The sequence below is a fragment of the Telopea speciosissima genome, chromosome 4, assembly GCF_018873765.1.
Source record: "Telopea speciosissima isolate NSW1024214 ecotype Mountain lineage chromosome 4, Tspe_v1, whole genome shotgun sequence".
Lineage (NCBI taxonomy): Eukaryota > Viridiplantae > Streptophyta > Magnoliopsida > Proteales > Proteaceae > Telopea > Telopea speciosissima.
Window position 1 is genome coordinate 11,997,274 of NC_057919.1, and position 24,989 is coordinate 12,022,262.

The following is a 24,989-nucleotide window of genomic DNA, read 5'->3' on the forward strand; positions in this document are numbered from 1 at the left end:
TAGGAAGAGAGTAATATTGTGGAAAGATAACTGGAGTGGTTCGGGTAAAGTTTGTTGTCATGTGTCCTAATTTGTATCAAAATTGTTACATTTCTGTCTGCTATATCTTCATATGGACAATGGGAGGGTCATATTGGGGCTTAGATTTAAAGGAAAAGTCTCTTAGTCCAAAGCAACAAGCTGAGTTCCTATGTCTAGTTCCTTTCTACAAGTTTTTATTGATACACGTCCAATAGTTGATAGGGTTCTACCCTGAAAATGATGATCTATTTAGATAAGGCTTCACTATTGGATCATCAGCAAGCTACGGGGGAAACGAGTCCCACCTAGAGACACAGCATTTGCATGGATAGTTTTTCTTGAGAAGATCCTTAGATATGGCAAATTTACAATGAAAAGAATAGCTTTAGCAAGTGTGTTCTATGTAACTCCTCAACTGAATGCGTTTTGCATCTCATGGTTATATGTTCTTCCTCTATGTAGTTTATGGTACCATCTCTTGAGAATCTTTGATGTGTCCCAATCTCAACCATTGGAACAGAAACTGAGTTTTTGTATCTTGGCCTAATGGTCACTTTGGATTTAAAGGGAGAATATTATGAAAGAATGTTATCGTTTGCTCTGGTTTGGCGCTAGTGTTTGGAGTGTTACAACAGGAATTTTCCATAGAAAAGTAAGACCTCTCTCCCCCCCCACCCACCCACCCATTTTTTTGGCATAGTAGCTTATGTGCGAATATGCATCTCTTCCCATAATCCCATTCATATATATATAAGGAAAGGTAGATTTTACGTAGATTTTAAGTCAAACTCTAATCAAAGAGAGTATATGCTAGACAAAATCTACTACATCAAACACTCAAAACATAATTTTCAATCAAAGCAATAATCATGTGATCGAGCCACTCTTACATCACAAAATTACTAATACATTTTTTAACACTGAAAAGATAATGGTCACCACGAAAACAATCTAGAAACCCCTAGAGAAAAGCTCATAACTACAAGAACATTAAAATTACGGAAAACCAATATAGGCCTTCAAGCAAAAGCAGTATGTTCTACAAGCCTAAATCATTCAAATAAAAAAAACCCAAACCCAGGAGTTAAGCCTACAACCATCCAACTCCTCAAGAGAACTAGAAACTATGGAACGCTAACAGGCTGGTTGAGTGTGTCTCTTTGAGTCAAACATCTGAAAGAGAAGGTTTAAAACTATTAGAGCACAAGGATTGATGGAAAACCAGCGGACCCAAAAAAGCACTTTAAAGAACAGTAAAAAGGACACAAAGCTCAAAATGCATTCAAGCAAACAAAATTGATCTCAAACAGGCATGTCTATTTACATGCTTCAAATTATCAACCCTCCCATTCCTACTTTGGTGCTGGTACGATCATAAAAATAGTTTAAAAACTTGGAGCATTCAAAAGTTTCATGGTTGGATTTATGTTTTACCTCTGGCAAGGAATTGCCACATTTTGAAGTGCACTCAATCTAGTACAGACAGAGAGATGCATTGAGTCCTCAAAAATTTTAGTGAAACAAAAACTATTGTAGGAAGTTATTCTTTTAGCATGTAAGCACATACCTTCCCGAAAAAAGAAAAGGAAAACAGAGAACGGAGAATGTCCTTCAATAAAAGCCAATAAAAGCCATACATAAACTATTGGACTTCAATAAATGTGAATGCAACAACGTTTAGTGTAGGAAAGTCAATAGAAATTTATTTTACTTGAGCATGTGGATCATTGCTTGGTTTCTTCGGACACTTAATTCTGCTAGTGTTATCTTCCCTTTCTCAGTACTGTCACCTTTTTACACTATTTGGAGCCTTGATCCAGTAACCACTTCAATAGTCCTAAGAGGGCCAAGACTGTTCAGGATACGTGTCAAAGTGAAATCTGAATATTCCTACTACAAAAGGAATCTTAACTTTTTATCTTAACATTATGACTGGGTTGGAGCTACCAATGATCGTCGATAGACCACTGGATATTGTACATTTGTTGGAGGTAATCTTGTTCGTTGGAGTAAGAAGCAGACTATTGTGACTAGGTCAAGTGCAAAGGCCGAGTATAGAGCTATGGCTCATACTACAATGGAGTTGATGTGGTTGAAGTCGCTACTACAAGAATTGGGTTTCATAGTTCCTAAACCAATGAAGATGCATTGTGATAATCAAGCTGCAATATATTGCTAGAAATCCAATTTTTCATGAGAGGACCAAGCATGTTGAAGTTGATTGTCACTTTGTGCAGAATGCAGTTATGCAAAGGATAATTTCGACTCCTTTTGTCAACTCCAACAATCAACTTGGTGATATATTTCTAAAGGCATTGTGATGCGAATCTGGGGTTCTGAAACCCGTTTTGGATTGCTTATGGACTCACTCCAATAATTATAAATCAACCACAAGAAGCGATGGCAAATTTGTAATTAAATAGAAGCTCAAAACCCAATTCAAATGAGATGCCAAATCTGTAAATAATGTGAACAGTGGAAGAGTCATTTGGAAGATAAGACAGAATTAGATCTCAGCTGGGATAAGGTTATTAGACGGAGGATAAATTCTGGAAGATAACTTAAAAGAGGGATATAATAAAAGCAACTTTAGAAAGTAGGGGCAATTCTATACTTTGAATGAACAGTGCCTTCTTCTAGTTCTCGACAATACAGGAGCCTACGGAAACCAAATTGAGTTCAAGTAGTGGAACTCTCTCATATGGGCTCAACTGGTCTGAAATTTTACGGGTGGAGTCGCTTAGCCCTGCTTAGCAAAACCAGTCTAGAAAATTTTATTTTAATGGGGCTGGAATGGTGCTATAAAAAATTGCAGGGGAAAACCAAGAAACAGAGCAAGAGTCAGATTCTTACCAGATTTATGATAATTAATGAACACATCATGAAACCAGAAACTTATATCCCCAAGTTGGAAAGGAATCTAAGCAACAATGAAAGAGTTACAGTAATAAATTGATGAGAGCAAATGGGTTGGAAAACAGAGTATCTTCTGCCCAGCACTAAATTAGAAGAATGAAGAAAGAAGAACAGAGGGAAATTAGAAGAAAAAAGAAGAAGAATAACAAGAGAATAAAGAAGAGCTCAGATTCGAAGGAAATGAGGGAGAAGAAGACGTACGCAGCCCACAGCCGTAAGAGGTAAACCCAATCAATGTTTATTCAATCATCCATTCTGAATCTTATGATGATTACAAGAAGAGTATTTAAAGACTTAAAACATCCCTTTCCAATCTGAAGCTAAACCAAAGATAGAGTTCAACCTAACCCCTAAATCATATGTAAACCCAAATAGGCTATAACTCTACTTCGGACTCCCACTCTATGTGCTATTAACGACTTCAAAAAAAGATAAAAGACAGATAAAATTAACAAATTTACATATATCCCTATTTAATCCAACGTCTAACTGCATTGCTGTTTCGACCTGCGTTGCTTGATGGTTGTTCCAAGCTGGGTATGGGAGATAATATACTCCAGCTTGAGGGGGAGTGTTAGATTGTGTGTATCTCGGTTGGGGGTCCATGGACCTCCATACCGTGGGAATATGGGAATAAAAGATTGGATGTAGTCTATGTAGTCTTGATTTCTTTCCTATTGTAACCAGTATCTAGTTACTTATTATGTTTAAGCTTTAGAGCTTCAGTCTGACTATGTAATCTTCAGTTATTATAAATAAACAGGACTGGGACGATAGTTGGGTTTTATCTTCTATCTCACAGCCATTCTTCTTCCACCTCTCGGTTTCTCTCATCTCTCTCTTCTCCTTTCCTCTTCTTTGGTTCCGGTTTCTCTTTTTTTTTTTTTGGTTGAGAGAAATATTATTGCAAAGGAGAGCAAGTGAACCGCAAGGCATCCTGATTACACACATTCAAGAGCCAAGGAGTGGATGCTGGCCAATCTGTCTTACTTGCTACAAACAGGGCCATCCTAAATAACTACACTCATAAAACGGGGCCTTAGACCAGAGTTTCCTGCTGATCTGGTCTGTTGATTTTGTTCTGTGTTTTCTCTTGAATCTGGAAATTTTGACTCTGTAATCAATCCTGTTATTGGTACTGGTTTTACATCTAAACATGGGTCGAGAACTTGGTTTCAGTACTAGTTTCGCCCAGCCAAAAAACTGAGTTGGGCCGGGATCTCGGCGAGTTGGTGTATTTTTTTTTTAACCCATTTGATGGGTTTGGTGGGTTTTTGACTTAGTTTGGTCATAAAACTTGGTATACAACCTATGTTGGACTATTTAAACACACTGACACTATCCCTTGGTTAATCTTTTTTTTTTTTTTTTTTTTTTTTTGGGGGGGATTGTGGGCGGTGTTACAACTCCCTTGCTAATTCAACTTTCAATTTATTGACTACTATGGCCAAAGAAGCCAGAAAAGAAGGCTTTATTTCACCACATGGTGAACTGCTTTTTCATGGGCTACATGACCAGGTCAGTCAGCATGCCCAATATGTGAACCTTTTCCAGGTAGCCTACTAATTTTCAGTCAGGATAGAGAGGCCGTCGAAGCTTGCTGGACAGCCCACGCAGGTACTTGTCACCATTAACTAAGTGATTTCATCATATATTTAAACAAACATAAGATATCGAGACAAACCTATTGCAGTGAGATCGAGATGCATAATTATGATTATTGCAGTTCGTGCACATCCAATCTCCATCACGCCATTGTTTTGCACTGCTAAGCACACAAGAAACAAGAGATAAGTAACAACTTTCCCCTACTAAATTTTGGTGTCTAAAATTCACAGCTAATTCTCCTACAATTAAAAAACTAGAATACGTAAAACTGGAACAAATTAAGGCAGACTGTTCAATATTCACATTCAGTACCTTGTGATGCTAACCAGACTTTCAAGTCTCTCTTTTTTTATTTTTTTATTGGGAGAATGTTCTCTGTGCCGCAGGGTAGCCTGCGCCCAGGCACATGGGCAGCCTGTGCAGGGGGGCAGGGTGGTCATTGCGCCCATCCCCATGTGCCTGGGTGCAGGCTGTTCTGCGGCACAGAGAACAGCGCCCCTTTTTTATTTTACAGATAGACTTGCAAGTCAAGCTCTAGCAAGCATGAGAAATTTCAACCAATTTTGGATTACTCTATGTATCCAATTAATTGACCATCTCAAACTGCAATCAACCTGATAAGAATTCATTGTTTATTAAAAAATGAAAAACTAAATAGCATTACATATGATGACATTTGATTTTGTAATCTAGCACTTTGACAGGTTCAGGTGGGTCCATGTGATAGATACCTTACACCTGTCTCACTGGTCATAATTCAGCCTGAAATAGGCACAGCAAGTGGCAAGGAGTTGTTTAACTTTTCATTTGATTATAATATTGACATTTCACGGTAATGGAATCTAATAGCATTGCTGTAATTGTCTACTACTTTTTTGTACACACTTTTGAGGTACTTCCCCTTACTTGCTTTGGGCTGAAATTTGACCCTAAGATAGATAAGTGTACTTATTTGACCCTATCTCTCTCTCTCACTCCATCCAAAGCCTTACTGATACAAGGAAACCTTTGGCTTTTTTGTAATTTATTTTCTCATTTTTCTTGTTTCTAATTTTTGCACTGTTGCCAAAATATAAGGTAGCTGAAATCATAATAGTTGTCACAAATTTAAGTAGAGATAGATAAGTGAGTTGACATTATTCCTTAGTTGTCAGGTCAAAGATAACGGAAACAGTTAGAAAAACTTAGGTGGAGCTAAGAGATAAATGGGTTGAGATTCTTCTTAGTTCTTAGGTCAAAGATAAAGGCATAACAAGGAGCAAGCCAGGTCTGTGCTCCATTCTGGCCTCTGCCCATTTGATCCTAATATCAGATCCGCTTAAATACTTAGGGTTGTGATACAGTTAGGGCTGTTAGGCATAGAGATAATTGGACATTTATAAAATTTGTTTTTCCTTATGTCTTTATCTTGTTAGACATAAGAAGGCGCCCAAGTCGACCAAGGAACCTGGACGCCTTGACAACTATGGCTCTGATACAAATTAATGGGATCCTGGTTCAATACTTGCAATAGAATCAGAATCCTCAATAGACAATATCGCAAGGAGGTAAGAACACAACCAAAATTGAGCAATTTTAATAACAAAAGAAGAAGTAAGAAAGAGATAAGAGGGATATGACCGAGGATTCTTATCAAGCCCTAGGTTAGCATCTCACAAGGTTCAAGAACTCAGTGCCGACACTGGTTTTGACCAGCCAGAAACTGAGATTTCCTAGGTTTTGACCCTATCTCTGTCGAAACCTGGTATTTCTCCAGGCTAATTCAAAACCTTGGTTTTGAGGCCCAAAAGTTTTTTTTTGCCTTGATTCTTGTTGTGCTGCCTATTTTTGACATTTGGAACCCAATCCATGCATTAGTGTCACATACAAAACACTCCAAATAATACTTGTGGTTTTGACCCAAGTTTGATAGTGTACATTGTTCTTGGACATAGCATCAAATAATGTCTGACCAAAACATAACTCTTTCAATATAAATCAAATCTAAGCAATCTTAGATTTGTTTGAAAGCTTTGTTGGAAAGCACGAATGCTGTTTAAAATCGCTCTGAATGGAAATAAATTTTTAGACATCAAAATTCAAAACAAAAGAATATTTTACTGCTCTTTTGGTTTTTAGCTATGTTTTATCATATTATGATTTATAGAATTTATGGAATTTTTAGATTTGAGAAAAAACTCAACATTTAAAAGTGGAAAATTGCACCTTCTGCCGAAAATTCAGTTTTAATTCTTGAACTGGGGGTTGACTTTTTGTCCTTTTAGAATTTTATTTTTAAAATATTTTTATTGGATTCAAATAGGAGATATTTGCTTATTTATGAATAATATCTTAAGTAACAACATTTAAGTAAATGATATTTGGCATAAATAAGTGCATGTCCTGGTTTCGAGCCAGGTTTCCTCAACTTTTGATTGGGATCAGTGAATTTATATAGGTGTTCAGATCGGAACTTGTGAAATTACCAAAATATTGCCGAAACAGTATCAAAGCAATGCGAAATCCTTCAAAACCTATTCGACCCTTAACTCGTCTTGGTAGCCTACGAAACCGAAACAACTAGGTTTCTTTGTCCATGGCATCTCACCAAGCAACCCATCATCTCACTGGGATACATTGCCATCTCACAGCTATTGGCATAAAACCAGAAATTTCATTCAACTTTTTAACTTGTTCAAAATGCTTACAGGCAGCCCTTCTATAGAGTGGCTGGGAAGGTTCTATACTCATCGGGATTTTCACCTTAACTTTTTAATGAATTGCACATTTTCAAAGACTTGCACAACCATCAATGAACTGACTTATTGACTGAAATAATATAATCTAAGACTTTAAATAATAGTTGTAACTAACTACATAATGCTTCTCAAATTCTACACATATACATTAATTAATTTTTACCCTCTTTGACTAAGACTTGGACTGGATTAATAAGAAGTGGTTTTGGTTGAATCAAAAAACACCCAGGCTTGGTTGGTCTGGCCTGACCCAACTGACCTAGACACCTAGTTCAGTTGAACCAGAACAGGTTCAATTGAGGAACTGCAGGCCTGCTCCCTCCCTTCTTGCCAAACTACTGCTTGGAGTAGAACTTTTTATCTACATCAAGAAGGTCAACTTGGTAGAGGTTGCCATTAAAAGTGAACCTCAATTGATATAAGGGGGTGTTCGTCCTTGGATATTTTCTCACATTGTTCACCAGATATGTAGTATGCTGTCTTTGACATTCGTTTCTTTCCATTAAAGACCAAGATCAGCAAATTCCTTAGCTGGATCTTGCTAGACAGGGTGTTGTTAAGCCTGGGGGTAGATATTCCCTTGTTATGTATGTTTTCTCTTTTTAGTCTTCTTATTCTTTGTCATATTTGGTTTCAGGTTTTGAGGAATTGTTCCTTGCTTTGTTGCTGTGTCCTATTTTCTTTTAATAAAATTTGTTATTTATCAAAAGAAAAAAGAAAAGTTAACAATTTGGTAACAAGAGACATATGCACCACGGAGCTATTAATATTACGGGGGTTTGGGTGTAAAGGTCCCACCCATCCCAGGCATTTGACTCTATTAGGGAAAGGGTAGTGACTTGGTAAGGATGTTAAGTTGCACTACATCTAGCAATATATGGGGGTCTGGGTGTTAGAGAGAAATGTGGTAGTGCTACCTTCTAGAAGGATGCTTCAAGGGAGCATCACATAAGTTTTTTATCATCTTGAGTGGCATGACATATTAATAGTCTACTCATTTCTTTAATTCTTGAATCACTTGCCACAAAAAGAATAATTTGGTTCATCTATTAAACTGAAATTTCATGACTTGTTGTCTTCACTAAGAACAAACATATCAATTGTAAATCAAAACAATAAAAAAAAAAAGAAACCGAGGAACCTCTTCATGCTGAGACATGAATATATGAAAGAAAGATAAAATTATTTTAGCACTACCACTCGGATGATACTCATCAAGAACATTTAGAGCAGTCATCAGGAAAACTTTGCACAAATAATGTAAAATTGGAGGAAATTCTAAAGAAGTTGGCACAATTATTACCCTTTCCCTAGAAGGGTAGGCATTGTTGCCAACTGTGGTAGTTGCAGTTGGACTGGTAAAGATGTGGCTGTTGAAGAAATTCCACTAGGATAAGGGGCATATGTTCCGGGTGCTTGGTCATTACTGGATCCAGTCATCTGCTCAAATCCCTGGCATGACTGCTGTTGTCCATTTGCCTTGTATTTTCAAGAAAAAATAAGGTACAAGGGAAAATCAAACTCCCAAAGGGTTAGAATAACAGTAATGGGTTTCTTGAAGAGTCATACCAGAGCGCTATTGTTTATATCTCCAGCATTCAACCTCTTGTTATCCCATTCGTTTATAAATTCCTCTGATGCCAACCGCTTTGTCCCATGACCTTCATCTGACAAAACAGCAAATCATTAGGTTCACTGCCCATTTACACCAGTTTATTTTACATTAGTGGAATTATTACGGAGCTATATGATCATCATACACCTATCCTATGACCGTAGTAGTAATGACACCAAGATACTTTTACATCAGGTACCAGGATGTTTACATTAAAAAAAAGTACCAGGATGTAAATGGTTTTGCCAACATTGACATAATGAAACCAGAAAATTTCTGCGAATTTACCTGTATTTACCCAGCTGCCGTGTTAAAAAAAAAATGCAGATATTAAGGAAAAAAATTGAAACCCACAGAATGCCAAAGCACATCCATGGTGAGACTAATTCAACAGCACAAGGATTCATAGTAAAAATGGCTTCCATACATCCAAATAAATTCACTTATTTAATTGACTTGGTAGAACTACTGCAAGCTCTCAATATTTAGAACATGACCTCGCTACTGGACCTAATCAACCAAATAAATATGGATATCTTCATGGAAATGAAAATGCAAAGTAAAAGAAAGAATCCCAAGTGGTAAAGGACAATGGACTCTTGATACAATAGAAAATGATGTATGAGTATCCCCAACTAAAAAAGACAACAAGAATGAAATTACCGAAAGAATGTTTGTTAATATCCCCCAATAACATAAGAAAACTCGAGTAAACACACCAAACACATGTACATAATTTTGAACCCCAAGTGGGATTGGATGAAAGTAGTAAGCGTCCATTTTGGGAACACATGGATGATTTGATGCAGGGTTTTGGCCAGAATGAATCGATTATTAATGGAGGTGATCAAAACGAACATGTTGGGAGTGATTGTACAGGATATGAAGGTGTACATGGTGGTTTCGGGGTTGGAGAGAGGAACGACGAGGGGATCTCAATCTTAGACTTTGCGGTAGTTTATGATCTTTCCATTCTGAACACTTTCATTGAAAAAAGAAAGGAGCAAAGTATGGTCCAGTAGAAATGACTCGGACAATTACATTATTCAATAAGACATCACACGCCATAGATATGTACAATAGTTTAGTATGGTATAAGTAAAAGAAGCCTTAAGAAAGATGAAAGCAGGCAAGATACCGGGCCCAGATGATATTCCAATAGAAGTGTGGAAAACCCTAGGAAGTAGTGGGGTATATTGTTTAACCAGTCTGTTTAACAGGATTATGAACACAAGCAAGATGCCAGATGAATGGAGGAGAAGCATTAGTCCCAATCTACAAAAACAAAGGTGATATCCAAAGCTGCAATAACTATAGAAGCATAAAGCTAATGAGTCACACTATGAAACTTTGGGAGAAAGTTATTGAAGCCCGTTTTGAGGAGAGACTCATATCTCGGTAAACCAATTTGGTTTTATGACAGGTAGATCCACGACAGAAGCTATCTACTTATTGATGTGGCTCATGGAAAGATATAGAGATAGCATGAAGAATCTCCATATGGCCTTTATTGACCTGGAAAAAGCCTATGACTGAGTCCCTAAAGATTTAATCTGGCATGTTCTAGCGAAGAGAGGGGTGTCGAGTAAATATGTGGATGTAATTAAAGATATGTATGACGGTGTGGTGACTATTGTGAGATCTGTGGGAGGTCGAGGCAAGGAATTCCCAATTACGATTGGGTTACATCAAGGATCAGCCTTAAGCCCATAACTATTTGCGCTTATCTTGGACGACCTAACCAAGAGTATTCAAGACGATGTCCCGTGGTGTATGCTCTTTGCCGATGATATCATTTTGGTGGATAAGACAAAAGCATGGATTAACCCTAAATTAGAGCTTTGGAGATCAACTTTGGAAACAAGAGGCCTTAAGATTAGTAAAACGAAGACGGAGTATATGATGTGTAATTTTAGTCATACTATAATGGATACTAACATGGTGTGAATTGGGGAAAGAGAGATATCACAAAGTGACTATTTTCAATATCTAGGGTCAATCATAAATTAAGAGGATGACACAGAGGGGGATGTTTCATAGAGAATTAAAGTGGGATGGATGAAGTGGAGAGGTGTGTATGGAGTGTTGTGTGACCGACATCTTCCTTAAAACTTAAAGGAAAATTCTATAGGACTGTTGTACGACCGGCTATGATGTATGAGGCAGAATGTTGGGCAGTTAAGAAGTGTCATATTGACAAGCTATGTGTAGCAGAAATGGGGATGTTAAGATGGATGTGCGGAAAAACTAGGAAAGATAAAATAAAAAATGAGCGTATTAGACCTGACCTGGGAGTTACCCCGATCAATGACAAGCTCCAGGAGAGTCACTTGAGGTGGTATGGTCATGTTCAACGGAGGCTTAGGGATGCCCCAGTAAGAAAGAGTGATATGATCCCGATTGAGGGAGCTAAAGGAGCAAGTGGCAGGCCTAAAATGACCATAGGAGAAGTTGTGAGGAAGGACATGCATAGTCTAGGCCTTGCACCAAGTATGACCTCGGAAGGATCATATTGAAGGTCAAGGATCCATGTAGCAGACCCCATTTAGCTGAGATTTTCCTGATTTGCTGGGCTGTGCCACTTTCCTCTTACTTTAATCATTCGTCTTTCATTTTTCTTTTATTTTTATTTTTCATCTTTCATCTTTCATTTGACATTTTTCATTTTTCATTGCTCATCTCATTCCCCTTTTTTTTTTGTTTAGATCTCAGTTTTCCCTACTTTGTTTTGTTTGGATCCATGTAGCCAACCCCATTAAGTTAGGATAAAGCTGAGTTTGTTGCTGTTGTTGTCGTCTTCAGCTCAAACTAAAGAGTCTTTTCTTACGTCAAGAGGACGGGTAACACAATAAAGTGACAAAACTTTATACAAGAAAACTATTTATTTCCGTAGACATGGATCTGGAATACAAGCAAACTCCCAATATGAATTTTTTTTATCTCATGAGAATCTCTCTCCCCCATCCCCATCCCCCCAAAAAAAGAATAAGATGTACCGAGCAGATATACTTACTTGGGAATAAATTGCTAACTGCTGTGTTCAACACAGTAGAGGGGGTGTTAGATGGTATAGGAGCATTGCATTTTTTACACTGCACCACACAGTAAGGGTCAATTATATAATGTCCATAAAGAAAAATCTCTGAGAAGTTAACATAATATGAGACTATAAGCTGGATGGAGGATGTCTAAATTCAAGATTACCTGTGCACGAGAAGAATAGTTGTGAAAGCCACAGCAGCATATCCAATCACCATTGCGCCATCCTTTCGGAACCACAAGAAGCTGATTTGTATTATTTGCATATGGAAACCCAACATTATTACTTCCACCTAAAGGCCAAACAGGAGTTGACTGAGCACCATACTTGTCAGCCACGCCAAGCAACCAATTAGGGTTCAATGGAAGAGACTGTTGGAGAGCAGAATTGCCTGTTGTCCCCATATTCAGCTGCGGTCCCACTCCTCCTTGTGCCCTGGCAAAATAATTTGCATAAGTTGGGAGAGAAGCTCCAGGCATTGCAATTGCTGGCATTGCTGCTACCTCCTTTGGTTGCCCGCACTTTTTGCACTTTTCTCTTGACGCATAATTGTTGTTGCTGCAACCTAGAGATCCATTGCCACACAAACCCAACCAACGGTGCATCCAGCGAGAGGACAAGGAAGCCAAGTATACGCACACCAACCAGTCCACATCCCAAACCACAAGCCACACACACAAAACACACACACCACTCAACCCAATTGATAGCAAGTTTCTAATCTCAGCTTGACATAAAATAAATGTCAAATATGTAAAATATATAGACAAGTTAATGACTAGATATTGCCACACTTTGTATCAGTAAGAAACCACAGATGTAAGAAATTAAGCCATTCTTAAAATGGAGTAGATCACGGCCTTTAGTTTTCACTTAGATCTTAACATTAAATCCAATTCATGCAATTTATAGAAAAGAATTATCTTAAACTACAGCGTTAAGTGACACACCCCCAATGCAAGAGAGTATGCCTAAATCGACATGCATCCTGAGTTCGACTCCCCTTACCCCCTTGGGGCCAGCCACCAGCCCCACGACTTCTATGGTTCAGATAGGATCTGGTGCTGAACCGGTGCACATGTGTAGGGGCGTATGCAAATGCCCGGGGAACTAGTCGGGTTAAAGGTCTGAACACCCTCATTAGAAAGAAAAAAATGACAAACCCCCAAGCATGCTGGGACATCTCCATAACTGGGATAGGAGACAGATGGTCAGGTGCACATCGAATGCATTCTAATTTTTTTAATTTTAAGCAGGATTCCTCAGTAAACCAGATTTAATAACTATATAAAACCCAGTGATGCAGCTCCAAGAAGAAAGAAGAAGAAGAAGAAACCCTGAACTTAGGGTTTGAATAGGGAGCCGTAGGTTAGGATTTATATTTTCCATACTTAGTTATTTTTCTGTTTTTTAGATTGAACCGGTTTAGAATTGGTTGCATCCAATTGGTTCAATGGGTCTAATTTAAGTGAAGTGTTCCTATTGGTTAATAGGTTCTTATATCCTATTGGCTAATATGGAATCTTCTTTTAAATTAATTGTTTTAAGTTAGATTCTTTTATTTTAAGTTAGTAGGGGTAGTTAGGACATTTTATTAATTTAAATTAGTAATTTGAATGTGATTAGATCCCTTCCACGAATTAAGTGAGGAGGAGGTTAGAATGTATTAGGATTTGGCCTTAGGCCTATATTATAAATAAAGTGGATCGTGGGAGGCTCCCCCACATTGAGATTTGAATAAAAAAAAAAGACTTTCTGCTGCTGGCCGAGTGCTACTGCTGCTGCTCCTTGGAGTGTTGCCTTGTGGATCTATCAAAGACGAAGGACGGGTGGATTTCCTGTGACTCCTTACGCCGTGATGGCTGGGAGGTTCTCTTTGTGAAGATGGTTCTATCCTTCAATGTTAGATTTGCTGCCATGGATATCTGCTGTAAGTCTACATTTAAATATCTGTTTCCATTCTTCTTTTCCCCCCATTCGATCCCTCTTGTTTTTCTATTTGAATTTCTAAAACCCTAGATCATCTAAGTCTTACCCAGCCATTATCCTACATCTGTTTCACACCAAAATCAGATCACAGCCTCCCCATACCAATCCCTCCACTCGACCAGACCTGCAGCCCATTCTAATCTGTCCAAACCCTAAAATCCCCCAACTCCATTAAACCCTAAAATCCCCCAACTCCATTAAACCCCCAAAACCCTAAATTTCCAGAGTCAGCAATTCTAACCATCAAAACCCTTCCCTATTTGGATCGAACCTTCCCCTCCCTATTTAGTAAACTCAATCCCAAGCCCAGCCCTTAGATCCCATTAAAAACCCTAGTTTTGGTTGTTTTTTCCTAATTCTAAAACCCGAAACCCTAACCCTAATTCTGCAGGAATTTAAAACTGATCCAGATCCAATTCTTTTTATCTTATAATGACCCTCTAGACCTGTAGACTAAAACCATATAAAACCCATTCCCAAATCCCCATCCTAAACCCTAAGTTTACCCTAATCAGCCCCAAACAGCAGGCTTAACCAGAACCTTATTTTGCCTGGCTCCTAGTAGGATTATCTCCTATTCTAGGACTACATTACCCAGCTATATGCATTAGATTAATAATTCTTTTCTTTTAGGAGGGAGAACAAGAAGAAAATTTCTTGATTTGATTGTGATATGCTTATCATTTCAAGTTTTCAATAATGGATGGTATAGTACTAAAGTTTCAAAACTTTAAGACCCATGGTAAGGGGAATAAGGTAGGAAGTTCATACAATTATTACAAATACTCTATATAAGTGAAAATTATGTGAATCTGCAGATCCATCAGTAAGCACATACATTATGAGGGAGATTTGTTTTTGCTGAAGGCATTGATTTTTCATGCCTAACATAAAACCAGCTTCAAATTAGTAGCCAGTCTCCTGTGGTACATCCATAATAAAATAGTATCCATCTACTTCCATCCTGTTTGATGCATATCCCCAGCACTCATTCTAGACATCCTTGAGACATCAAAAACTGCTCCATGCCAAGCTACTTCAACCCCCTGTTGTTAGGGAGGATGGAACATCATTTTCTTTATATTATTAATTAAAAAGTGTCATATATAAGGAGTATTCTTGTCATAATTAAACATGAATTAAATATTAGTAAAAGAAAGAGTAGCTTGTGAAACAAAAATCTAGAAGATCTTCCTCTAATATCAGATTTCCTTGATACATACCACAATTTCTATCCTCTGTAAGTAACAAACCCATAATATTTATGGAGTTTCCAGTAGTTATCAGTATATCCCTTTTAAAACGTTGCAAACAAAGACCACTCTCAGCCACTATGCCTACCATTATTCATAACTCCACCATTTTTTCATGAGAAGCCCCAACAATCTGCCTCGTATGCATTGAATTTACCTCAAAGTCTCTTTAAAAGAATAGATACAATGCACTACATGACTTTCACCAGCACTAATTTCTCACATTCTTCCCTGATACTTTCCCTCCTCATGAAAGGCTTCTGTATGAACAAATAAAAAAACCAGACCTTATGTGTACACAGCCTAGCATGAACCTGCATATTCTTCGAGTGTTTATGCTTCTTTTGTTTTTGCAAGACGGGGGATGTTGGAATCCAAGTAAGTTCATCAAGAGAATAAGGAAAGACCCTTAATTGATGCAAAACAGTTACAATCTCCATATGTAGCACTAGAAATAAGCATGCAAAGCTCCATGCTCTCAATTTCAGAATCCTTCCCCACTGGTAACAAAGATCCACAATTCCTGGTGTCCGCTAAAATTTGGTGAAGCTCATACTAGAGATTTTACTTATTGAAAAACAAAACAACCCTATGGACCTAATTCTAAACTGATATCAATAATGACCCTCAATTGGAAAGAGACTGACCCTAACACGGTTTCAATAGTTCTAGGGTAGGTGTATTGGTAGCCAATTTTTTCCCTTAGTTGGATGACTTCCAAGATCTTCCAATAAATTGGTGGCTAATACTACGAAGAATGAAGTTCTGAACTTTTGTTCCATGAAGTGCGACATATTATAACTAACACCATTAAAAATATATAATATCTCAATGAAATATAACATTAAGGATTGATTGTGTGATTGTGAATAATTACTGGAGCCATCAATATCCATCGGCGTAAATCACAACAAAGCTAGAACCAAAGAGAATCCAGGAAAAAAAAAAAAAGGGAAGAAATATCTCACCGGTGCAGATCCAATCTCCGATACGAGGGAGCCATTTGGAATCGGCGGGGGTTTTTGTGTCGACTAGAAGCCGAGGTTGTTTACATCTATTGCAGAAGGATCTGAATGCGTAGTTTCTATTCCGGCATCCGCTACACTCCCAGTCACCTTCTCTCCCTTCCCCCATTCTTTCTTATCTAATTGTTATCCTCTTCTATTAATCTTTCCGGAAAACCAATCGATTTACAAGGAGACAGGTAAATGCTTACAATAGAGAAACTGATTACAGAAACTCGGTCTTTCACGAACCTAAACCATGAAGAAGGTAAAGACTGAGGACGAACACACAGACACAGAGAGATTAAAGAACACCCGTTACCGTAACGACCAGCGAGAAGAAAGCTCCGACGAAGATAGTGTGTTGTGTACTAGTAAAGAAATGTCTAACGAGGTACTCGAATATATATATTCATAGATCGATCGCAGATTCACAGAATCGCAGTGGTACAGAAACATTTGGAACTTGCTTGGAGCACATGGAATTTTGGAAAGGCAGATTGTCAGATGGGCCGGATTAATGCCATAAATTTGGGTTCAAAATTAAAGTGGGTCTGAGATGGGCCATACCGAAAAGACGGATTATTCAAGGCCCAGTCTTCTTTTTTCATGAAAAAAGAAAGGTTAAATACACATACCCCTAAAATATACCCATAATTCGCACCTCTAAGATTCTGACTTCTGACAATTCCCCCACTCCCTACTTTTTTTGGGGAGTTGCTGGGCCCTAGTGAGCCTCAGGCTGGTGGCCCCAAGAAATTATGTAATGGCGAAGGTTTGATCACGAGACCTCGCTTCCTGAGGCGAAGTCTTATGTCCCCTCCAAGTCAACTGCACTAACCCCTTAAGGTTACACCCCTTACTTGTCAACCTAAAGCCATTTAAGTTGGCTCCGACTACCTACATTTTCTTTGCTTCTACTCCCATAGTTTCGAGTAGATATATAGCCGCTTGTACGTTATCAAAATTTCTAGGGCCTTGAGTTCCAGGTCATCTTCAATTAGACCAAAACTCTGGGGCGGGTCAGAGATTTTGGTTGTGGAAAGCTTGATAACAGCATTAATGGATTGGAGTGGATTTGTAGGTTTGGGGAAGATGAGTTGCAGGTTAAACCAATTGGGGAAGATGAGGGTTGGGCAAAGAGGTTTTTTCAAATTAGAGGAGTGGTTAGAAGAAAGGGTAGTTTGGTCAATAAAAAAATTTAACGTCTAACGCCTGAAATTAACGACGTGGACTTAAATGGCTTTAGGTTGAAAGGTAGGGGGTGTGCGTGGAATTTTCAAGAGGTGTGTGTGGAATTGTCAGAACCTTAGGGGTGCATGAGGAATATTGGGTACATTTTAAGGGGGTATGTGTATTTAACCCAAAAAAAAATTTTGAATTTACAACGGAGGATCACTACCAAGTTGCATGGCCCCTGCACTCAAACACATGAGTGTGAAATGAGCACCCTATGCCCTCGGGGAGCCCACCCCTATTGGATGCTTGCGCACATGCTCCAATTGGCCCCCACCCTGATGCAAGGCCACGCGACGTGGAAGTCTTTTTCTTCCCATAGGAATAAAACAGTAATTGTTGCCATGCTTCAATTGTATTAGTGGATGCTGTTTGAACTGTTCTTTTTTATTCATCTTAGCATTTCATATAGAAGTTATTACGTCGGCAATAATGCCTCTACACACGAAAAACTATAATTGTTGGTGCCCCAAGTTTTGATATAATTAACATGCTCTATTTTTATTATTTATATTTATAATGAAATCTTAAAATACATGAGATCTATTGTACATAAAAAGCCATTGTATGAGGCACCATCCAAAAATATACAAAATCACATATAACACAACAAATAGTGGTCACAATTAGTTGGTCTGATTTATGTGAAAGATGAGACCACAGAGGCGGTGGTGACCAATCCTGAGAGGAGCCCGACCATAACAGCACAGTTGTAAGTAGTTGGTTCCCCTTGCATGGAGTTGTTACGGGAATCAATATAGGTCTCATTAAGGAAGGGTCCACCCACAAGTGCTCCAATGGCAACATTGGGATTAGGTTTAGTTGAGGAAAGCCATTTGAAACCTTTGCAGCCAGTATCTGCATCTTCTGGAATTGAAGCTCCCCTGTGATGTACATATTGTGGATACTTACTCCCATACCCAACAAGAAAGCTCATTTCCATTGGATTGTCCCCCAACACATAACCAGCCTGTGGGAGATAGAAAAGAACAGACATAGTCAGAATGTCAGTAGAGATTTCCTGATATCATACAAGCACCAGAAATGGGTTGGACAAAGCCAATCTTCCTGCTGCACTCAGAAATGGGGCTGAACCTGCCATTACAGGTTTCCTGGATCACGGTAATGGAAATCAAAATTAAGCTTGCTGATAGGATGATCAACAAGATCCATCATATAGACTTTCCTCATGACAATTAAAAATAACTTAAGAGAAATATAACTGCGAAGGCATTATCCTGGTGGTATATGTCAACTGGCAGGTTCTGTAGCCCCTGAATGTTGAGCACATGTATTATAGTGATGAAACAGTGTACCTGGGAAGTGGCAAATGTGCGGAGGTCTTCTGGAGTGAACGACTGCCCATCACAATCAAGACTTTCAGTTGACGATGCACGCATGTAATCACTGTAAAGAACAGCTAGGAATGCAGATGCAACAGGCTGCTGAAGAGCATTCCACTCACTGACCCATATCAGACCACCTGCATAAAAATAATATCATTCTGAAATTTGGAGTTTCTATGACATTGGATATTTGGATTAATGATGTCAAGAAGGAACTAATGGATGTCCGAATTTCAAACCTGAGGAGAGGTCACTTAAGAAGTTTTGGAAATCATATAGATGCATTAAATTACAACTTTTATCTTTACCAAACTAGTTTACATTTTTCAGGTGGTTAAGAAAAGTGAATGAAGTGTACAATGGACCAAATAAAGTTAAACAGGAAGGACTGAGCAGGACTTAAATCATGTTCCAAACCCTGGAGGAATGTCCATTCACAAATGGCATTGGCAGAACTCTTTTACTTTATCTACAACAGCGTGAAACTGATTTCAGGACATATTCTACTAGGAAATTGACGACAATGTTTTCCTACATCCCATGCTATACACATTCTCCACTTAAAAACTATTGAATTGGTAAGACTCCTCTTTGATATTCATAGCCTGAAATTCACAATAACTGGGGGATATCTCTATCCTTGAGCAGAAAGCTTCATGGCTGAGGATGAGTTTAATGAATAGAAGACAAGGGAAAACATGTTGCTAACAGTTTCAGTTTTTGGTCTATCCTTCTCCTAACCTGAGACGAAGCCATCCAATAGGCAAAGAGAAGTTGTATTAAATTACCCTCTCTTTCTCTTCAACCATGATGTAAAGGTGTAAATCGACGGCCAAGATTTCTGAAAGAAGTTATTTGCATCTCTATGGTGATTTCTGATCATATCAAAACTTGAAGGCCATTACAATGAACAACCAGTTGGATCAGGATGAGAGAATCTCCCACTAGTCCATATGCCAACTGCCACACACATCATCCACACGTATGGGAATTTCATACATGAAGTTTGGTGGGTCCCTCTAAAAGGATGCCAATGGTAAGCATGGAATTGAATATTACCATCTGTTCTGCTGGTTGTGGCTGATGGGGAATCTGGCAGGAGACCACACATAACAGCCTCAGCTGTTTTCCTGTACATCTGGAGGCCATCGTTCTCTGCATCTGAGGCCTCTTTTGCACCAAATAAGTGTAACCTGGACAACAGAACCTGCTCCAAGATTTGATTATTTGCAAACGTTAGAAGTGGAGTCGCGTATCAACTGACATGCTTTTGCAGAGGAAAGATAACAGGAACAGCAACAAAGCACATGCCAACATAATATCGCTAACAGCAGTGCTGCGGATTAAGCAATTTTGTAAAAGTTTGACTAGGTTTTCAGAATTTAATGTTACTAATCTATTATGAAATTTTAGATTTTTCAATACTACACTTGCAATTTCAAATTTATGACAAAACCACAAATAGCACCTAGTTTAACTTGACTGGAATATTGAAATGTCCAAGGTTTGATCAAACTTCCAAAGATAATCTATATAGCAATTCCAAGAATGGGATCTATTTCATGCCTCCCATAATGGCAGAGGAAAATTTATGGGCTTGGATTATGTGACTGCATTAAAGATTCCAACATTCTCTTAAGTCCCTAAATAGAATAAAATCAATAAATGGTTTGAATGTTTAGAATGCTTTTTTTTTTAATGAATAGCAAATGTTTAAAATGTATTTTTCTTGCTTATGGTTTTTTTTTCTTTTCTTTTCTTTTTTGGTGGAGGGGGTGTGGATGTTTACTAGGCTAGCATACGATGCTCTTTCTAATGGCTAGAATCTCTGATTTCAGGAGCATATGACAAGTGCTTGTATTTGCTGCTGCATTTACAGAACAATATATAACATATAACAAAGCACTGAAAACAGTGATAGTGCAAGATATAGTAAAATATTGACTGGATAATTATGTAACTCCTTCATTATCAATTACATTTAAAAAAAAAAAAAACAGTGAAAAAATAAAGAGGTACAATATATGATTTATTCGTGGCACCACTCTAATAAAAAATCAACATACATCTAAACCGCAAGGCTCTCTTCTGTTGGATGTTAAGGTAAATAAAAAGGAGATTGAAACAAAAATCAATGGAAACTTTTCTAATCATGACCAACAATGATTGTGTAACTAACTTAAAGCTTAATCCAGAATTAAATTTTACTTCACTTTAGAACCAAATTCCTTGAATTTGAATAGGAAAATAAAGAACCCACCTGAAAAGTTTGATTCCATTTCTGGTAACATAATTAATTAGTTAAACAATCATGTACAAAGTTTCTGTTTTATTTTTTTTAAGTAATTTGACTTCCCTTCATTTTCCTTTATTTGCAACCAGATGGAGCCTAAAGTAATTGAAACAAAAGCAGGAAGTTTCACCTCTCTAAAAGGGATATACCTGAGTTCCTGCAAGCTTGTCATCCCAGCTAAACCATGTTGGATTTCCCCAATTCGCAAAGGCTTTTCCATGTTGTACAGTGACATATTTGAGGTATGAGTCGTCTCCAGTGGCATGATAGAGCCAGCTAGCAGCCCACAAGAGCTCATCTTCATATCCTGTAGAGTTATAGTATGTCTGAACTTCAGGGATGCTGACACTATAAGAACCTTTGTGAGTATCTGCAAAAGTGAATAGTTGTTTGGCATGCTTAAGAAGCGATCCCGAGTACGTGGAATCGGCAGTCTTGAACACCAGAGAAGCTGCTGCCATAGCAGCTGCAGTTTCTGCTGCAACTTCTGTCCCTGGAGAAGATTTATTCACCTGTGTAAGAGGCCTTTTCTCAGACATGGTTTCAGGTCGCTCCCAACACTTATGGTCTGCTTCAGGATCACCCACCTGCCAAAATAATAGACAAATTTAGGCATTTAGCATAGCTATTTCTTTTTCTTTCTCTTTTTTCTCCACCCTCTTTTAACTTTTTACTTGATTAGCCCTTAGAAACTACAGGTAGATTATCAGTGGGGACTCCCAATCTGCACAGATGGATCTTGGTATCCTGGCCTAAGTACAAGCCCAGCTAGAATGCACATCCATTTTTATACAGAGAGAAAAGAACAAGATTAAACAAGATACAATGTTGCTTCAATGGTTCTACAGCTCTTTAATTTCACTGCCACAAGAGGCAACAGCTCACTCCTACTCTCAGTAGTAGGCAGTTCAAATGGTACCAAATCTTGTTTCATTTCCTGAAGGCATAACACAAGTTACAGAACTATTAATGTAACCGATGCTAGAACGCAGAAATTGTAAACAGGAACCGCAGAGTTAAAAGAGTATCTTAAAAACCTGAATATAGAGCACATTCGCAGAAGGATGGGCATTGATCAGGTAATCAGTTATCCATTTGAGTGACTCTTGAGCAGGTTCCAGCTGCTTGACTGCACTCATCTGATCTCCATATTCAAGTATGGCCCATGACAACACAGTTGCTGTGAAAGCCATAGGAAAACCAAACTTTATGTGATCACCAGCATCATACATTCCTTTTGACAGATCTAGATCCTCTTCTTGTCCATCATCTAAAGCCGAATCCCCTCTCCAAGATATCTTGTTATCAACCAACTTACCAGCTGCAAAGAATGAACTGACATCTTCAAAAACTCAAGGCAAAGAAGACAGCCACTAAGAAAGGAGTACAAATAAAAATAAAACTTAGAACAAACTATTACTTAACAAACATACAAACCAATTGTCACAATACTAAATTCAAAAGAGGAATTTTTCACTTTAAAGCAAAATCTAGAGCAACAATGTTCTAAATAAACCTTCATTCAGGGCCTGTTCAGTACCGACGTCACCATAATGCTAACACAGTACAACGAATGATTAGGTACTTACGCTATAAAAGCTTGAAACTTGGCTTAATATAATGTATTTGGCTACTAAAACGAATGACACATTTGGGTGAAACCATTGGAACACCATTTAACAATTAACACAGACTCAATGATCAAATGCAATGTGCCGATCAATTAGTTCTCCTTTTCAGAAGATAACAGCAGCCACAAACAACTAAAGAACCTCTATCTTCAAACAAAGGTAATAAATGCTTCTTATCAACAAGAAAACGTTTTCAGCAATTAAACAATAAAAGAGATCTGAACTTATGGAACGCTGTAGTTAAAAGTTATAATAATTTCGAAGAAGAAAAAAGTTTGATAAGCAGGGTAAACAAAGTACATTTCTGTACATCGAAAAATTGCAGAGAGATTTTAAGGGCGTCTGCGTATTTCTTGCCAATGGCGCCGGGAGGCCCTGCAACGGGAGAAACATGTCCCTTTGAATGATGAGATTTCTTTACTAAAATGAGAGCTACAGCTCCGGCAATAACAGCCACAATCACAAACAGAATGAACCACCCGAAGCATCCCTTCGACTTCGAACCCATTCGATCTCTGCAGCAAAACAAAAGGTGCTGCTTCTAAAAAAATTTGGCGTCTCGACAACTAAATGTTAAATGAATCTCTAGGGTTTATGGCACTCTACAACGAAGCGCATTGTGCATGATCTTCACATAAATGGAGTTCCCGTAGCCAAATGTTGACAGCTTCTACTTTTTAGGTTTCCAAACACCAACATTCCTGTCAAAACCAAATGGAGATATTCGTGATCACCAGAAGAGATAAATACAGCTAACCAAAGATCTTCTGGGACTTCTGATCGATCGCATAAGCTTAAACATGAGGAGGCGAGAGCTGAACTGGCCGATTCTCCACAATCGAAACAGAGATTCTGTAAATGCTTCGAACAACAAAGGCAGCACCGACACCATACAAAACGCAATATTACGCGGGATAATTCAGTTTTTTCAGTTTCTATCATTTTTGACTGAATGACCAAAATGCCCTAGGTTTTTCCAGTAACTTTAGAAATGAAATCGTTCGGACATTAAGGTTTAAACGATAATGAAATATAAGTATATAACCATATAGGTGACTATACGCGAAAATTACGCTAAGCTCCTGCAATTTTGACTCGGTCAATGCAAAAGACTAAACCTGCCGTTGTTTCACATGGGCCCGGGTAATCTCAACCGTTCAATCCGTGATCAATTCGGTTGAGTAATGTAATTATAATCCATAAATTCAGAACAAACCGGTCATTAAGGTTTCTGGCGAAAAGAACGTCGAGTTCCTCTCCAGTCATTGTTTAGGTAGCAAAGCACAAACTTGATAGGGGAAGGTATTCATACATAGGAAATTCTCCCATCAAGTCCATCAAATAGGGGGTCTAAGGGTTGTTATGACATTTTAGATGGACATAAATGCCAATTTGAGTCGTGTACATACACGATCGTGCATGAAAACTTTTGCCAAGTTTATATTTACCAAAATAAATAAATAAATAAAGGGGAAAATTTTCATAAATAAATAAAAGGTAAAATCTATGGCAGTGCGTCGCTTTCCGTTATTGTGATCTGAGCAACTGGGATATTTTGAGCCTCACATAGCAGAATCTAGGGTTTTATGTATCAGTATCACTTACCGCCAATACCAATATATCATTGGTATTGAGTATAAATTCACAAACAAATTTTTTGTTGGCCGATACTTTCGATACATATTGGTAGCGTGTCGATATCAGGTACTGATCGTAACAATACATATTGATTATTTATTGCTACTATGGCCGATATAATACTAATTTCATTTCCGACATTAGTAAAATTTATGAAAACCAATATTTGATAAGGGTTGTATGCAACAAGACTGGGTTGAGAGGGATGAATGTCGTCACCCTCCTTCCTTCAATCGCAAACCAATTTCTTAGTCAGGACTCAGGCCCAATCGAAGGTCCCGAAGGCTCAACGCAAGCCAAACACAGCCATAAGTTGGATTGAGAGATTTCAGCCTTAGCGTAACCCTACAGGGCTAGGGCCGACTGAACTTTGACTATGTCCTTTTTTTTTCGTTGGAACTAGAGGTGTCCAGTCCATAGTTGTTATGGCGTCGCCATGGCGTCCTAGCGCTGGAGAAGCATGCATGGTGACCTACGCCATGGCGTCCCTCTTCGATTTCTTCTTTCCCTCTTCGATTTCTTCTTCAATTTCTGAATTTTCTTCTTAAAACTTGAGAAACAATAGAGAAAAAAGTAAAACATGGCTTGAGTATACATCTATTAAAACATTAAAAATAGAGAAAATAAAAAATAAAACATGGCCAACATGCTCGCCATGTCG

At 38.2% G+C, this 24,989-nt stretch overlaps 2 protein-coding genes across 5 annotated transcripts; both read right to left on the minus strand.

Annotated features, from left to right (window-relative positions):
* Positions 1–843: 843 nt before the first annotated feature.
* LOC122660257 (E3 SUMO-protein ligase RanBP2) lies at positions 844–16,458 on the minus strand. Of its 4 annotated transcripts, none has more exons than XM_043855478.1 (7): positions 16,149–16,458; positions 12,103–12,503; positions 11,912–11,990; positions 8,853–8,950; positions 8,587–8,762; positions 4,622–4,705; positions 844–1,194 (listed from the first exon to the last, which is right to left on the minus strand). In XM_043855478.1, the coding sequence occupies exons 1-7, from the start codon at positions 16,312–16,314 to the stop codon at positions 1,146–1,148; spliced, it is 1,053 nt and encodes a 350-aa protein (XP_043711413.1). In that variant the 5' UTR covers positions 16,315–16,458; the 3' UTR covers positions 844–1,145. The 4 variants fall into 4 exon arrangements, with proteins under 4 accessions (XP_043711413.1, XP_043711415.1, XP_043711414.1 ...); XM_043855480.1 differs by having other exon boundaries at positions 8,853–8,944; positions 16,149–16,457; XM_043855479.1 differs by having other exon boundaries at positions 4,622–4,702; positions 16,149–16,457.
* Positions 16,459–17,932: 1,474 nt separating this feature from the next.
* Positions 17,933–23,329, minus strand: LOC122657516 (endoglucanase 24-like). Its single transcript, XM_043852238.1, has 6 exons — positions 22,991–23,329; positions 22,097–22,380; positions 21,209–21,646; positions 19,826–19,973; positions 18,737–18,903; positions 17,933–18,390 (listed from the first exon to the last, which is right to left on the minus strand). Exons 1-6 carry the CDS (start codon positions 23,196–23,198, stop codon positions 18,061–18,063), a joined length of 1,575 nt encoding a protein of 524 aa, XP_043708173.1. The 5' UTR covers positions 23,199–23,329; the 3' UTR covers positions 17,933–18,060.
* Positions 23,330–24,989: the final 1,660 nt, after the last annotated feature.